We start from the raw sequence: 14933 nt of genomic DNA, 5'->3' as shown, positions 1-14933 counted from the left end.
ACAATTTTCCTTGCCTTCTCAAATTATGTTAGTCATATTAAAATAGCCATAATGTTAGGCAGTATTGTGAGGGCAGAATTCAAACTTTCCTCTCCAACACACACTCCCCAGACACCAGGGCTCCTATCAGCATTTTGACAAGCTCGTGCCAAGAAATGATGTGCGCGTGAGTAAAAATTAGTTATTTAAGAGAGCTGTGAAAAAATTGGGATCTCTCTCTTTAAACGTTTGACCCTGAGGCAGAAGGGGGATGGGGAAGAGAGGAGAGAGAATATGATAATCGCTTTAGATAACAACCTGACTCATGGTAATAGCAGCCTAATTGCTATCCAAGTGCTTTCAGCAGGAAACAGGCACACCTAGAGAGGCACCTGTGCAGAGCAAGATTAGTTTTAAATGGAAGAAGGACAGAGATATAAATGCACTTTCATCTGAGTGTAGTAGAACGTAAGAAATAGTTGTTTTTGTAGAAACTACCTGAAATCCAAGAGCTGCTTCAGATAATGGGATGTCGCTGGTATGTAATTCATGTGAGAAACAGGCACACTACAGAGCTCAAAGTGAAATGGGTATTTATATTTAGGTAAAGAAAAGAAAATAACCGTATGTGGGGAAGAAGTGGCTGATGCTATCTTTCCAGAATAAATCAGCTTCTGCAGTGATTATGACCTTTTAATAAAATAAAATTAGTAATGTCAGTCCGACAATACAAAAGAAGATCTTTCCTTGAAGGTCAGTATGACTGCAGTAAGTGATTTGCTTGGAAGAAAGCTGCCTAAGAATGGAACGGTTTGTAGTTGATTGACAAATATCAAACATGCCCTTCATATGCATGAGCCCGCTTTTGTGTGTTTAAGATTTGTTGTTCTTCTCCACTGCTGCTCTCTGAGCACAGCCCCTGGCTCTGGCTGCAGCCCCCTGACACAGCAGCTGAGGGAGGGTTCCACCCGGGTTCGGGCAGAGCTCTTGGCTCCTGTTCTCCAGCCGCCTTCCCTCTCTCCTGCTTCAGTTCTGAGAAAGGGGATGTGGTGACCAGGTGTTGCCCACGTGTCTGGGGGGGAAATGAACATTGGGATTTCTGAGTAAGAGACGATAAAATGCTGTTTTGCTTGCGTGGGACGAGGTCTGTGGAGTGGGGAAGAGTTGAGTGCAAGAATTGATTGCATCCTCTGATAAAGGAGTCAGATCTTTCAGCAAGGGTATTGATTTAGGCATTCAACTCTGCAAGTTGTTTTCCACTACATCTTTTGGAACTAAAACTCAGTGATGTGAATGCCAATAGGCATGAACAAAAGCCTCGTATATTGCAAAGCCTGAATCTGTATCTGTAGAATATAAAAACTGTTACACTTCCTTGCTTTTGCTCTCCTCTGCAAGTCATTTTCCAGGTTGTTGTTAATGGATTTTGCATGCAGAATGTATGTGTGTGCCTATGCATTACCATGATTGCTACTTTCCCCTAAAAATAGCTTTTTTTTTTGTATTTGTAAATAGCATTTGATCACAGTCTAGAAATATTGCATGCCAGAAATTGTCTGTCTTGAATTCCTGAATAATAGTATTTGGGTAGGCTGTTATGGCAACAGAGATACACCCTCTGGATTCAAGCATCACAGGTTCTCATGGCAACTTTTTTTGTGTACCTGTACATGCAGGAGAATATGCTGAGCTATCCTAGTAATCTCTGGAAAAACAGCAGCAATAGAATAAACTGGTATGTTTATCACCTTGCATTTGTTTTTGAAATATACATAAAATCCTGCCTTAAATTAAAAAAAAAAAATTAGAAAAAAAGAAAAAGCACACAAAAGCCAAAACAACACTGTGGAAACAATAACATAAAATCATTTAATGAATATATAGTATAAATTAGTTTTTATATTATACTGATAGAACTTCAACCAATGGTGGATTGGCATTGTCCATACATTTTACATTATGAACACAGAGTAGGCACCAACCCTTGCCATGAGGCAGCTGTGCTTATTTGTTTTTTCTTCTTTTTTAAGACTTGGTGAAATTTTACCAAATAGGACCTTCTATCAGAAATACATCAGGTTCAAATGATCTTGACCTATGACACAACAATCCTAACAAAAGAAGTGTTCACCCATGCTATCACGCCTTTCATTTCAGCTTTTCCTCTGCATTCCAGGGCACTGATCACATTAATCCAATGGACTTTGGAGTAACCCTTGTTCTTTAATGTGCAATTCTCTTAACAAAGGTGAATTCTCCTTCCTCTTCTCTATTTATTACCACCACTGTCCCCACATGTCCCTTCCACAGCGTCAGGTGTGTGAGTACCTGGTAAAAGTGGTTTCTGTCTGTGATCACGGGTCCCCAGTGCTCATTGTGAGGGTTCAAGTCAGTACAAACCACAGAGGTTTACACACACACTCCTGAGGATGATGTCTGTTTGGAAACAGAGCTTGTGCTCCACAAAAAGTGGTGGAAACTCTTGAACAGGAAGACACCAATTAAATAATTAGGGTTAGCATAGAAAGAACAGCAAAGTGTCTATCCCTCAATATCTTTAAGAACAAATTATAAAACTTTCTGGGAAGGATGTCCAAAGTAAAGCCCTTAAGGGCAGGGAGGTGAACTAGATGGCATCCTAAATTCTGTATTTCTGTGGCTGTGCTATCACTGTGCTTGCTTGTCCTTGCATGAGTGTAAGCCTGCACAAGCACAGACCCAGGGTAGGATGGCAGGTGCCAGAGAGAGGAAATTTGAAATGATGCATTAAGTATGAAGGAAGAAAACAAACACCTGAGCATGTGGAAGAGCTTCACCTGCTCTTAGTCATTTTTCTATGAAACTTTTTAATGTCTGAGGTTCAATAAAACACTTTAAAAAAAAAAAAAACAAAAAAAACAAACAAACAACTTACTGGTCCACAATAGGAGCTGCACAGCACAGGAGTACATGTAGTTTTCCTTATTTAATATGTACTGAAAGGTTTTATTTAAGTGGTGGATGGTAAACACATTTTTATTAAGACGTATCTTAAACTAAAAACTGACTTTGAAGAATATACAAACTTTCTAACATTCAAACACTAAGCATTAATGTGACTATATTGGGAAATATGCAGAGTAGGTGTGCTCATTTCTGAGGAAACCTTCCCACTGGCAATTTGTAAGAAGCGGCTAATGACAATGTCTTTGGCCTTGACAGCCTCCATGTTCCTTTCCCGTGATATTTGCATGCTGATTTGATCCACGTTAGTCATGATTAGCTCCGAGGCCAGGATCTGGGTGGGGGATGCCCTGTTTGCTGTGCTGTCCATGATGTACTGCTTATACAGTTCCACCAGCTTCTGCTCAAGGTAGTCGTTCAGGGCGGCGTCGGAGAGGGGCTGCAGGTGGGGCCCTAAGCTCGCCAGCCGCCAGCACGAGGAGTAGCCTTGGACTGGCCTGCGGACAGTGTCACTTGGGGGGGGAGCCTTCACAGACTCCATGGCGGGAGGAATCTCTGAGGACTCCAAGAAGGGGCCTATGCCGCTGTCACAAGCAAAATCTGTTGTGACTGAGCTAATTGGCACCACATAGTCCCCAGCTATATGCAAATCGTTGTAATTCTTACAAATGCTCTTGCAGGAAGGTGGAACCAGGTAGGTGACCTTTTTCATCAGCTCGTCGCAGACATGTGTAGCTGGAGGTGGCTGCCCTGGGGGTGTTGGGTGCTGGACAGGCTGTGGGAGATTATCCTTCTGCCTTCTGCTGTGCTTGCTACCTCTAGAGCAGACTGAGGAAATGCACTTGCCAGCAGATCTGCATCTCTGAAGGAGGCTTTTTCCTTGTGCTTCGCACGTGGAAGAATAATTAATGGACCTCATTTCATACACCCCTTCATCAGGCAAACTCTTGTAGGGTGCAGGGTTCAGGTCTTCACAAAAGTAGGTGATTCTATGAAGATAACCTTCCGACAGCATCCTTCTCCAAAGGAAAGGAATCACCAGCAGACAGAAAAATGATAAGAAGTTAATTACAAAAAGTTCATTTTAAACTCACTGAGCTGTGATTACACTCACCAGTTTGTTACTGGCTGCAAAGAGAAGTCTCTGATTGGACATGAACAAGAGTGTCTCTGCCTTGCTAGAGGACTTGAGTCAGTGAGTGAAGTGATCAGCCAGTCTCCCTGTTGTGCTATTAACTCAATCTCATCAATCATATTCTGTATAAAATAAGATGTGGCAAGTCCAATGCATCCAATGGCAAGTGAGTTGTGGTGAGAAGACAAGAAGTCTTTTGTTGTGGAGCAGCTGCTGTAATAGCTTACACTTAAATATATCCAATTTTGCTCTGGAATTCAATAAGAAGCCTGGGGTTTCCCCCTTTTCTCATATGCTTGTAAGAAGCCAGGGGTTTCCCCCTTTTTCTCATATGATTTGAAGCAACTTTTGTTGTGTGTGGCTTGTCAGCTGCCTCTGAACTATGATGATTTAAGATTCATATTGAGAGTATCACCCCTTCTGTTCCAGACTAGTCAACAGCTGTCAGTGTGGTTCCTTTTCATTAAAAAATCTCAGACCATTACATTTGCACTTTGCACTTCTGCATTGCAAGCAGGATGGAATTAATTGTCTCTAACTTTTAGACATGAAAATGTCAGTGGAAAAAGCAAAACATTTTGCAGGCATGATTCATCTGGCCTGGTTTAGACACCTAAAACAAAATGAAATTAATTGTGTCCTAGATTTGCTTACCACTCTCCAGCTGCTATAAAAGGATCTTAAACTAGATCCTAGATGTAGATATCTGCAGGGTACTTTTGAAGAGACAGATTTCAGTGCAATGCATAGGAAAGTGCACACTTCAGAAGTACTCCAGCTCACTCTTTCACTGTGGGATTAGTCGTACCACAGCTCTGGAATCAGTTTTCATTGCATTTCTGCAAAGGCACAATCAAGTTCCAGCAGTCACTAACTCTCTCCACTCTCTGAGCAGGCAGCTCAGACCCAAAAACTGCACAGACATGTTAGTAATTAAAGACAGGACTTGCTAGCAAGGACATACATGCATCTGCACATCAGTAAATTTCCGCCCAAGTTTTAGCAGCTCCACTATCACAGGAATTGTTTTAAGACCACCTCTCTTTTTTTTTTTTTTTTGTAACAGATGTCAAGGATACAATCAATGGGAAAGATGTTCTAAATAAATTGTTTGGTCCAGCAAAGAAAAAGCAGATTTAAAGTAAAAATAAATTAAAATTAAAATTATTTATGTAATACAAATGGTCTTTTCCAAGAGTGAAGGGACTCTCATTTCTTAGTAAAGCTTTTCATGTGCCACAGTCGCTAGTGAAAAATGCTACAATAATTGTTGGCTAAATCCTGTCTAAGCATGGAGATAGACTTTCCACAGATGTTAGGAAGGAGACAGTGTGAGAAAACATTTTCCTTGAGGAGAGGGAAGCACTTCCATACCATGAAGAAGAAGGTTGAAGGGAAAATAACCTTCCTTCAGGCAGAAATATTAATGGGAATTAGATGTGTCCAAACACATCTTGGTGTTTGGCCTTGGTGACCCTGGATTCTCTTTGTTGCTGGCAGTTGTGTGCGATTTCCCACAGGCAGTAACATTTAATTAAAAGTGACCTATTTACACAGAAGGGAAAAAAATAATGTTTGGGGCTTGGCAGTCCTTGCAGTATGCTGCTGTTGTCTCACTTTAGGTTTTAGCTTTGATTAAGATGCTCCCACAGAAATCTTAGCCAAATGCTAGAGCTGCTCAGGTTGTCAACTCTCTCTTCTGCTTCTGTTCCCCTCTTTTGCAAAGGCTGTTCCCTTCCCCCAGCAATCCATGGTCCAGATGTCCTTATTGCAAAGTCACCACTGACTGTGACTAGCTTGAATCTGGAACTGTTATACATTTATTCATACGTTATTTTTAATGTGGATTCAGAGAAATGAGTGGAAATGTAACTTATGAACTGTCCACTGCTCAACCAATGTAGGCAAAGGCAGTTGTCTTTGGGCAGCACATGACACTTTGGTCTTTCCTGCTCCCCAGATGTGAGTTGTTTCTGCCATAAGGTGCTACATGAGGGAAATGAAACCACTGGTTTCATTTCTTTGCAGTGCATTCTGTTATGCTTATTTTAAGAGTGTTGGGGCACACTGTCTGAGACAGAAGTGGAAAAAAAAGAACTGGCAAATTCAAAAATATTAGGGTCTCATTGTGCTCAGAGTTGTGTGTTCTGCTGAATGACTTACAGGCTTACCCTCTGAAGCTGGAAAAGGCTGCCACACTAATCTGGCTTTTCCCAGCTCTACAAGGAAATCTGACTGAAGTTTTGATCGGCAGTGTTGAGAGCATGAATGCAAAAGGGAGGCGCATGTATCTGTAGTGTCTCTTGTCCTAGTACTTAATATAATATATACCTCTGTCAAGTTATTATCCCATCATTCCAAGTCATGCAACTGTGTCACCTTTAATTTTTGCATTTTAAATCTGATAAGGATTGCAGTTCTCATTAATTCTGCTTTCTCGTGCCTCTTCTCTTAATCCCCTCTCTGTGCCACAGACACGCATACACCACGATTCCAAGGGCACAGGGATTATATCTAATGTCTTTTAATATTTGGGTTTCTTGCTCCTCAAATCCAGATTTCACTTTCACCTGCCTGAAAATAATTGCATAACTTTTTGTTGCACAAGGAAAACCAGTCCCTTTTACAATTCTGATCTGGCACATTTTGCATGTGAGGTGAACAAAGACATTTTCCTTGTGTAGCTACTGCCCTGGCAATGGGCACTGACTACGTTGTCTAAGCCTAGTGGAGACAGAGGGAGAAAACTGTCTGGTTTACACTGTCTTTTCTATCTGACATAGTCTTTATTACTGTCAGATGATCTTAAAACTCATATGTCTTGCCTGAGGTTTTTGTTCAGTTCTTCAGCAGAAGAAAAGCCTGAAGGCAGGATGAATGTTTAAAGTCACATGCAGAATCCAGGGGTATTACCAGTGTGTGGCAGCAAATTGGCTAGGTTGTAATGCTTGTAGACAGTGCCAGTGTTTGCATAAAGACCTCAGATTACAGTCTGAGAGCAGGAAAACGGAATGGGAATTCTTGGTCCAGGATAAGCAAAACACTTATGGAAAGCCGGAGAAGTGAACACAAAAAGATATGATAAATTGTGTCCTGTTCAGAAACCTGAACAAGATGAAAAGTTGCTAGAGAGAATAGAAACAACATGGTGCCAGCTGGGATCACAGTTCTGTGGGGAAAGGGACATTCTTTTGCATTTCAAAAAGAGGGGATAGAAACTCACAGAAGAGACAATCTGTGTTGGATGTGTCTGACTTTCAGATCCCTGAGCAGGGCTCTGACTAGCATTAAAGTTGTGCTGCTGGGGATTGGAGCTTGAGTCTTACCACAGGGTATACCTTGAGTTCTATCTGATTTACTAGATGGGATCCCAGATGACAGTCTCCCTGTCTCGAGGGCACTCAAATCCTATGGATCCATCCGTAGTATTTTTTCCCTATTTTAAGAGACATTTTTCCAGGCTGTGGAGATACAGACAGATCCCCCCTGTGAGGTGTGGGATCTACCTGAGATTGCCAGACACACATGCAGGAGTCCTGGCAAGCAGGATAGTCTGTACAGCAAGCTTACAAGTATTGCAGGACCCATATCTCACCTTCCCTTGGGGCTGGTGTGGAACAGCTCCCAGGAAGCCTCAGGACAGCCAGAGTGGGGAAATCAGGACAGTGAAGTATATGAGTATAATGAGCTGTGCACACGGATAAGTAGAGGCTCTCTTTCATACCTGAAACCTACAGATCTTTGGTATCTGAACCTCATTTGGCTTGGGTACAGAAAATGCTGATGACACCAAACCGTGGTGAGATGGACATATGTTATAGGGAAACCTGCACAGGCTGGAAAGTGGGCCAGCAATAACAGCATCAGGTTTAACAAAGGCAAGTGGCAACTCTGCACTGGGATGACACAACCAAAGAGCCCAGCACAGGACCTGTGTGCCTGGGAAGTCCTGCTGAGATGGACCAGGGGGCCCTGGTACACAGCAAGGTGACCCTGAGCCAGCAGTGCAGTGCTGCAGTAATGAGGAAAATCAGATCCTGGGCTGCACCCACAGGGGCACGGCTGGCTGAGATTGAGACGGGATCTTCCCACTCAGCATTTGTCAGGCTGCCCCTGGAGCATCTAGTTCTGGTCCTCAAAATATAAACAAAGGTGTGGACAGACTGGAGAGGGTCCAATGGAGGGCCAAGAAGATGATCAAAGGGCTGGAATATCTGCCTTGTGAGGAAAGTTTGAAGGAGTTAGGACTCTTCTCCCCAGAGAAAAGAAGACTGGGGGAAGGGGACAGCTCATCACAGTATTCCAGTATTTGCAGCTGCAAAGAAGACAGAGGCTCTCTCTTCACAAGCAGCCGCGTGGAGAAGACAAGTGGCAATGAGCACAAGTTGCATTGGAATAGAATCACAGAATCATTTTGGTTGGAAAAGGCCTCTAAGATCATCAAGTCCAACCCTTAACCCAGCACCACCATGTTCACTGCTAAACCGTGTCCCCAAGTGCCACATCCACATGATTTTCAATGCTCCCAGGGATAAGAGGGAAGAGGTTTCATATCAATATGAGAAGGCAATTTTTTACAGTGAGAACAAATAGTGACTGGAACAACTTCCCCAGAGACATGGTGGAGTCCCCTTCACTGGATGTTTTCAAGGTGGGATTGGACAAGGTTCTACATAATCTCATCTATGCTTCCTTTCCCATGAAAGGTTGGATCAGATGATATTTCGAGGTCCTTTCCAACTTATGCTGCTCTCTGACTATGATTCTAGAAGAGCAGTGGCTGCTGTTTGATGTAGGAGGGGCTCACTTTGCCCACAGCAGAGGAGAAGATGAATAGCCAGAGGGTGGTTTTGCACAAGCATCCGAATGCTGCCCACTACGTGTAACTTCCTCTCCCTGCTGCTGCTGCTGCAGCTCTGGAAGATCTGGTGCCTGCAGAGCTGCACCATGAGGCTCTTTCAGCAATCACTGTGAGCCAAACCATTCTTGTTCCCTCCTCACAGCTCTCTTCACTCTGACCTTTTGGTCTTTCCACAGGAGAAAACATAAGCCCTGCTCATCTTCTTTATTCACATGTCAACAGTTGAAGATATGCAGAAAAGCTAGGAGTTCCTCACCCATGGGGGAATGTGGGCTGGTTTGAGGGGAACAAGTAGGTTTGAGATGATAATATGTTGCAGCGGGGATACTGCAACACGCATATATCAAACCAGGAGTCCCGTGAAAAAGAAATAAATATATACGGACGGATTCTTGCTAGATGTTTCAGAGATGTTTATTTCCCCAGCCGCATGGCCGGGCTCTGCTGAGGGACTCTTACAGTCGGGGCCCGAGCTGCTTTACCCGCGCAGGGGAACACAAACCAACCAATGGGGAACGAGGCTGAGCAGGGGCAGGGAAACCCTGTGCCTCCCCTCAGGGCTACATGGCAGGGGAGGGACCCCAACAATAATAATCCTGTATATCAAGAGTATGAGGGAATCTCCTGGAAGTATAGGCTAAAGGAAGCAATAGAGGAGAGACATCTTCCCCAAGAAGTCTACTATACTGTTGAATGCTCTTGTTATACAAGTGCCTACTCATTTTGATCATGCTAAATGGATGACAATGAGCTTCAGGAGCATTCAGCTTCTTTCATTTAGAAACAAATACATTCTCAGTGTATTTTTGAATGCTGTTGTATCTCTAAGTTGAGTTTGTGGGGACATGCTTCCATAAAAATACAATGAAAACTGTGTATTTGTAAATATAGCTTCTTGAACTCTGGAAGATTCCCATCCAAGTTAGTTAGAAACTTCATAGAGACCAAGCCTGGTTCATTTTCCATACCTTTCTTCATCATCTATACCTAGACAAAGTTGGTTTAGGACCCCATCAATCTTGTTCAATAGCATTTTGCATCTCATATCCACAGCTGTAAGCAACAGCATGAAATCTGAGGCAGGAAAGAATCAGGCTCCATATTCATAAGGAAGACTTGGCTACACAATATTTCGACCCTGTGCTTTTATCATTTTTTTTTCTGGGGTGGAAATAATTTCATATCTCTGGATGTCTGTGTTTGTTTTGATGAGTTGTTAGCTGTTACGACTGAACTACATGTACTACAGTATTTTGTATCTAAGCATTTGAAGTAAAGGGGCAATAAATCCACGTGAACTCTTACAGAAGAGAATACAGTTTCTAGAAATGAAAAGAATAAAGGGTAAATCAAGAAAGACAGAAAAGGCTGAAGGTGTTTCCCAGAAGGAGTGATGGAAATGGTCCACAAAAAGGCAGTGAAATGTTAGTCACATTTGCTGTAGAGCATAAAAAAGAGGGGAGAGGAGGCATGTTGTGCATGTACACCCATGTTGAGCTGAGAATTTCCAGCAAACCAGAAAATTCACTGAAAATTGGGAAAATGCAGTTATAAGGTTTCTTTGTTTATAATTTTTAACTTCATCGTGTTTTCAGAGAAGTCTCATCTTTCTTTCTATGATTTTTTTTTTAATATATGATGCCCATATTCATCTCTTTTGGTGCCTATTTTTATTTATAATCTACAAATAGAGTACTCCAGTTGGAGGACTTTACTTAGTACAGTAATGCACAGAAATTTCAATAACAATATCTTAAATATGATAAAAGCAACACAGCTAGTAAGACTCACTTTAAAAATAGTCTGAAAAGCCTGTTTAGTCTGATTTTATGAAAGTCTTTAGAAATATCAGAGGAGAAATTTTATTTGTTTTCATTTTGAAGTCTCATTGCAACCACGGTTGGTCATTTTTGTGAAGATGGCATCTTAGAAATATTCTCATCACTTCTTAAGGCAGCAGAAACTGCCTGTGGACAGCAGCTGAGACTCTGCAAACACATGTGCATTTAAAACAGAAAAAAGTGCATCTTCATTTTACCAGCTATCAGCTGTGGTCCCACAAAACAGAACCAAGACACTTTGATAAGCAAGAGCAACATTTTCGTACATTTCTATAATGTGCAGTATATTTTAGTTCTTACCTCCAAAGATACAGCAGCTGACCTGCTACAGAAAAATTGATGTCTTCTTACTAGTTTGAAGCTTCCTGTGAGTCTGTCCTACCCCAAAATGCAATGCTCTGTTTTTATTTCCTTTTTAATTACACTTCTAAGATAACATCCGTTTTACTTCTAATCATCTAGGGCAAAGAAGTATAGAAAGAAAGTCCCTTAGGTGATGAGGGGGTTTTATAACTGACTGAACTGCAACACACTGAACTTGCTTCCTCTTTTATGTCCAAATGAAACTTCATTGTGAAACTGTGTACTGCTAAAATCGCTGATTGCACCACACTCAGTCCAGGCAGATGGACTGTTGTAAGAAAAACTCTGTTGAGTCAAATACTCAAAACAATCTTAGAGAAACAGTTCATCTGTTGCCAGCTTACAGTGCACCCCATTGCAGCCACTATCCATCCCTCTCCTTTTAGCTGACACAGTGAGACATTTTGACATGTCAAGACTGCCATGCCAAATAAGTTAGAAGAGTGAGGTGCCAAAGCAGAAATGCATTGCACAGCAGGCCTACTTTGTTGTCTGTGCACCTTTGCACATACAATTTTCCACCAAACAGCACAGCACAGCTCCTTTATCAGGCTTTGCTTTGACAAACTTGGAAACACTTGCCAGGACAAAAGTTAGACCTGAAAGTTAGGCCTTGTCTGTTTTAGCACTCAGTACCATACCCAGGCAGTTTGTCTTAGCAGGGGCAGTGGATAAAAAATACCTGGAGCAAGCAGCAATTCATCTTCCAAGTGTGAGGTGTGCGAACAGTGAATATGGCTTTGAGATTGGTGTTGGAGTGTTCCTTAAGGGGCAGAAGACAAATACTGTTTGAAACACATAACCAGACTGGTTAAATTTATTCCAGTCAGACATACAGAATTTGCTTTAAAAGGCATCATTATGCATCCATACATTGCAACAATAAGAGAAATAGACTAGAAATATATTTTAATTCTCAGTGAATTTTAGCTTCCTCATTCAGTACCATGTGTTTTTCTCAGAAGCCTCCAACTCTGCCAGCCAGAAACAATACTTCTACTAACATTATTTTCCTAAATATTCACTATGATGCAACATATGATTGGGACTAATATCAAAGCCTTTTCCAAAATCTTCTAAGGCACAGGTATGGAAAAAGTAAAAATACTGGCCCTACCTACACGTCTGTAGCTAATTTATACAATAGTTTAATAAGTAATATTGTACCCAGTCATATGCCAGGCTAGGATCAACAGCATCTAAACAGCACAAAAACTGGACAACACTGGCAGTTTAATGCAAGTCTTATCAGATACCTTTGCTATAAAAGTGCTCCCTGTGGAAACAAAGCTACTGCCATAACAGACCAACTCTTTCATGCTTAACATTAACATTAATATTAACATTATTGTAATTTTTTCTCTGATCTCTCATTTGTACTATGGACCAATCTCAGGCCTTGTCAAATTTAAACTGGTCCAACACTTTTTTTCCATGTTTCCTTACCTGGGTGAAATGCATTGAGGGGACCAAGAAATAAACATCTGTGAGTTTTTATCTCTCCTGTAGATCCAGAGAGCTCTGTATTTCTAGTTAGACTGTTGAGAAAAAACTCTGGTAGTATAAAAAAGCATTTCTGTAAAGGTCCTCAGAGAGTTTTCAAAATATTTTTTTAATAATCTAAATCAATACAAAACCAAGAAGATACAAATGGACAGATATTTTAAAGTAAAAGTGCTTCCAGTGCCAGAATAGCACAGCTACCCAGAACCGCTGTAAAATCGATCTACTTTCATAGATTTAACTAAGTATGGATTTTAAGACTTACCTTCAGGCACCTAGATTTGGATCAAAAAAGTAGCCTTTTTTTGTCATGCATGTGGAATGTTTCCAGTTCTCTAGAGGAACTCAAACACTGCCTGCATTTCTGCACAACAGCTTTGTGTACCTATGGAAGGGAGATGTAAAACTGTCATTTCTTGTCACCGAAATTGCACATCAATGTACTGACAGTCTAGGCTTTCAGGACACCCACTTACTCTAGTGACATTTTCCACATTCACTCCTGACCTTGGAAGAGTTATCCTCAGCTAACCAGAACTGTCCTATATGAATTTTTGCCATGTGGCTTATAAACTGCTCTGAGTGCAGCACTCTGAGGCCAGATCCAGACCTGAATGAGCTGGGTACAACACAGCAGCACCTGACCCCTTTTGCAAAGATCCCTGTGTGTGCTGTGCCTCCCATAGCCAGCAAAATAAATGTGAAAGAGAAGAAAGCTTCAGCACCCTAGGGAGTCTTTCAGTCAGTCTCTTCATCTGTAAATGTAGCTCAGATTGTCTGAGGCCATGCCAAATTATTTTTTCAGTGTAATTCACTACAGCAAGCCCAATGCATCAAGATTGTGTATCCCTAACCACCGCCCCCAAAAAAATAAAAATATTTCAAGTAAATTGACTTGTTTCCTTCTCTACCACATTATTCTACTCACAAGGAATTTCCTTGAGGAAATTGCTTTAATTTTGATCCTAAGTAATTCTGATCTTTAGCTTTTTATTAAAGTTCAAGAGTTTATCTTCAAGACAAATGTATTAGTTGTTTGCCCTCACTCTGCTTTGGTTGGCCTCTGCTTAGCCTGGGCCTGTTTGGTCAGAGAGTGCAAAGGCAGTGCCTGTCATTTGCAGGCAAAATGTTTGTATTCTAGAAATGATAAATTGGGATCTTTTGATAAGACAATATTCCATAGTTTTTTGTTAAACTTAATAGTAGGAATAAGTGCATAAAATAAATCAGTTTTCCTGTACATATACTCAAGCTGGTATGTACATAGCAAGCTGTCTCTGGTTATCAAACAATTTTAGCTGTATTTTTATTTGATATGTCTATACCTTTAACCAGGAATTTTGAAATTAAAAAGGTTAAAGATACCACCTTAAGATTATTACCTAGTTTATAACTACTTTTTGCAATAGGACAACAGGGATATTTTTAAGCCTCTTGACCTTTGGAAGGAAAGATTTTATGGGAAGGAGATAAGCATGTTACCCAGTACTTCATCATAAAAAACAATCATGAATGATTTATATTCTTTACAGCAGCAAAATCAGATCTATTTCTAGCTTCCCAGTATATGTGGAAGTTTAACTTCATTTGACCTGAAAACCCAGTTTTCAATGCATTAATTGCACCAGCATAATCAATTATTTGAGTAAACCAGCAGTCTTTAAACAGGGAAGAACCTCCATCATACACAGTTTTCTTTCCTCCTCCTTCATTGTTGGTAGTAGAAAATAGATCAGTAGAATTTTCCAGGTAAAATGTGAGGATTCCCATCTTCCAAATGAGTGCCAGGCAAGTCTGGTTTTGATATCTCAGGCCAAAGGGAGTCTCCTGGATTAATTACTCCAGCCCTTTACCTGTTGTGTGGAAAAAAGGTGGTTGTGACATCATTCTCTTGGCCATGCACTTCCAAGGAGGAAAAAAAGACCATGGATGCACAGAGAGCCCTGCCATTCTAGAAAAGATGAAGGAGTTTTGTTGCCCAAACATATCTGCTGTTTCCAGCTGCCCATGGCCAGTGATTGCCCACACAGCAATGAGAAGTCTGGCTGTCCTTGGGGCCCAGAGCCTTAACTCCAGGAAATCAGGGAGCACAGCACCTTCCATGTAGTTATGTCCATCAAGTTCTGCACCCAGAGTATGATACTTCAAAATGAAGCAATCATTTCATCACAGAAAATCTTTTCATTAACTAGAGAGGCATTTGTACTTCAAGTACAAATAGGGCAATAATAGGGAACATTTGCTGCTTTTCATGCTCCTTCTAGTCCATTAAATATACAATTTATTCCCATGTTAAATTTCTTTTCTG

At 41.2% G+C, this 14933-nt stretch overlaps 1 protein-coding gene across 1 annotated transcript; it reads right to left on the bottom strand.

The window, feature by feature from the left end:
- Positions 1-3061: 3061 nt before the first annotated feature.
- On the bottom strand, positions 3062-11084 carry TASL (TLR adaptor interacting with endolysosomal SLC15A4). The gene is made up of 2 exons (XM_069028481.1): positions 11060-11084; positions 3062-3938 (listed from the first exon to the last, which is right to left on the bottom strand). Exon 2 carries the CDS (start codon positions 3935-3937, stop codon positions 3062-3064), a length of 876 nt encoding a protein of 291 aa, XP_068884582.1. The 5' UTR covers position 3938; positions 11060-11084.
- Between the last annotated feature and the right edge of the window lie 3849 nt (positions 11085-14933).

Source organism: Aphelocoma coerulescens, chromosome 1, assembly GCF_041296385.1.
Source record: "Aphelocoma coerulescens isolate FSJ_1873_10779 chromosome 1, UR_Acoe_1.0, whole genome shotgun sequence".
Lineage (NCBI taxonomy): Eukaryota > Metazoa > Chordata > Aves > Passeriformes > Corvidae > Aphelocoma > Aphelocoma coerulescens.
This window is presented reverse-complemented; position numbering and strand designations above follow the sequence as displayed.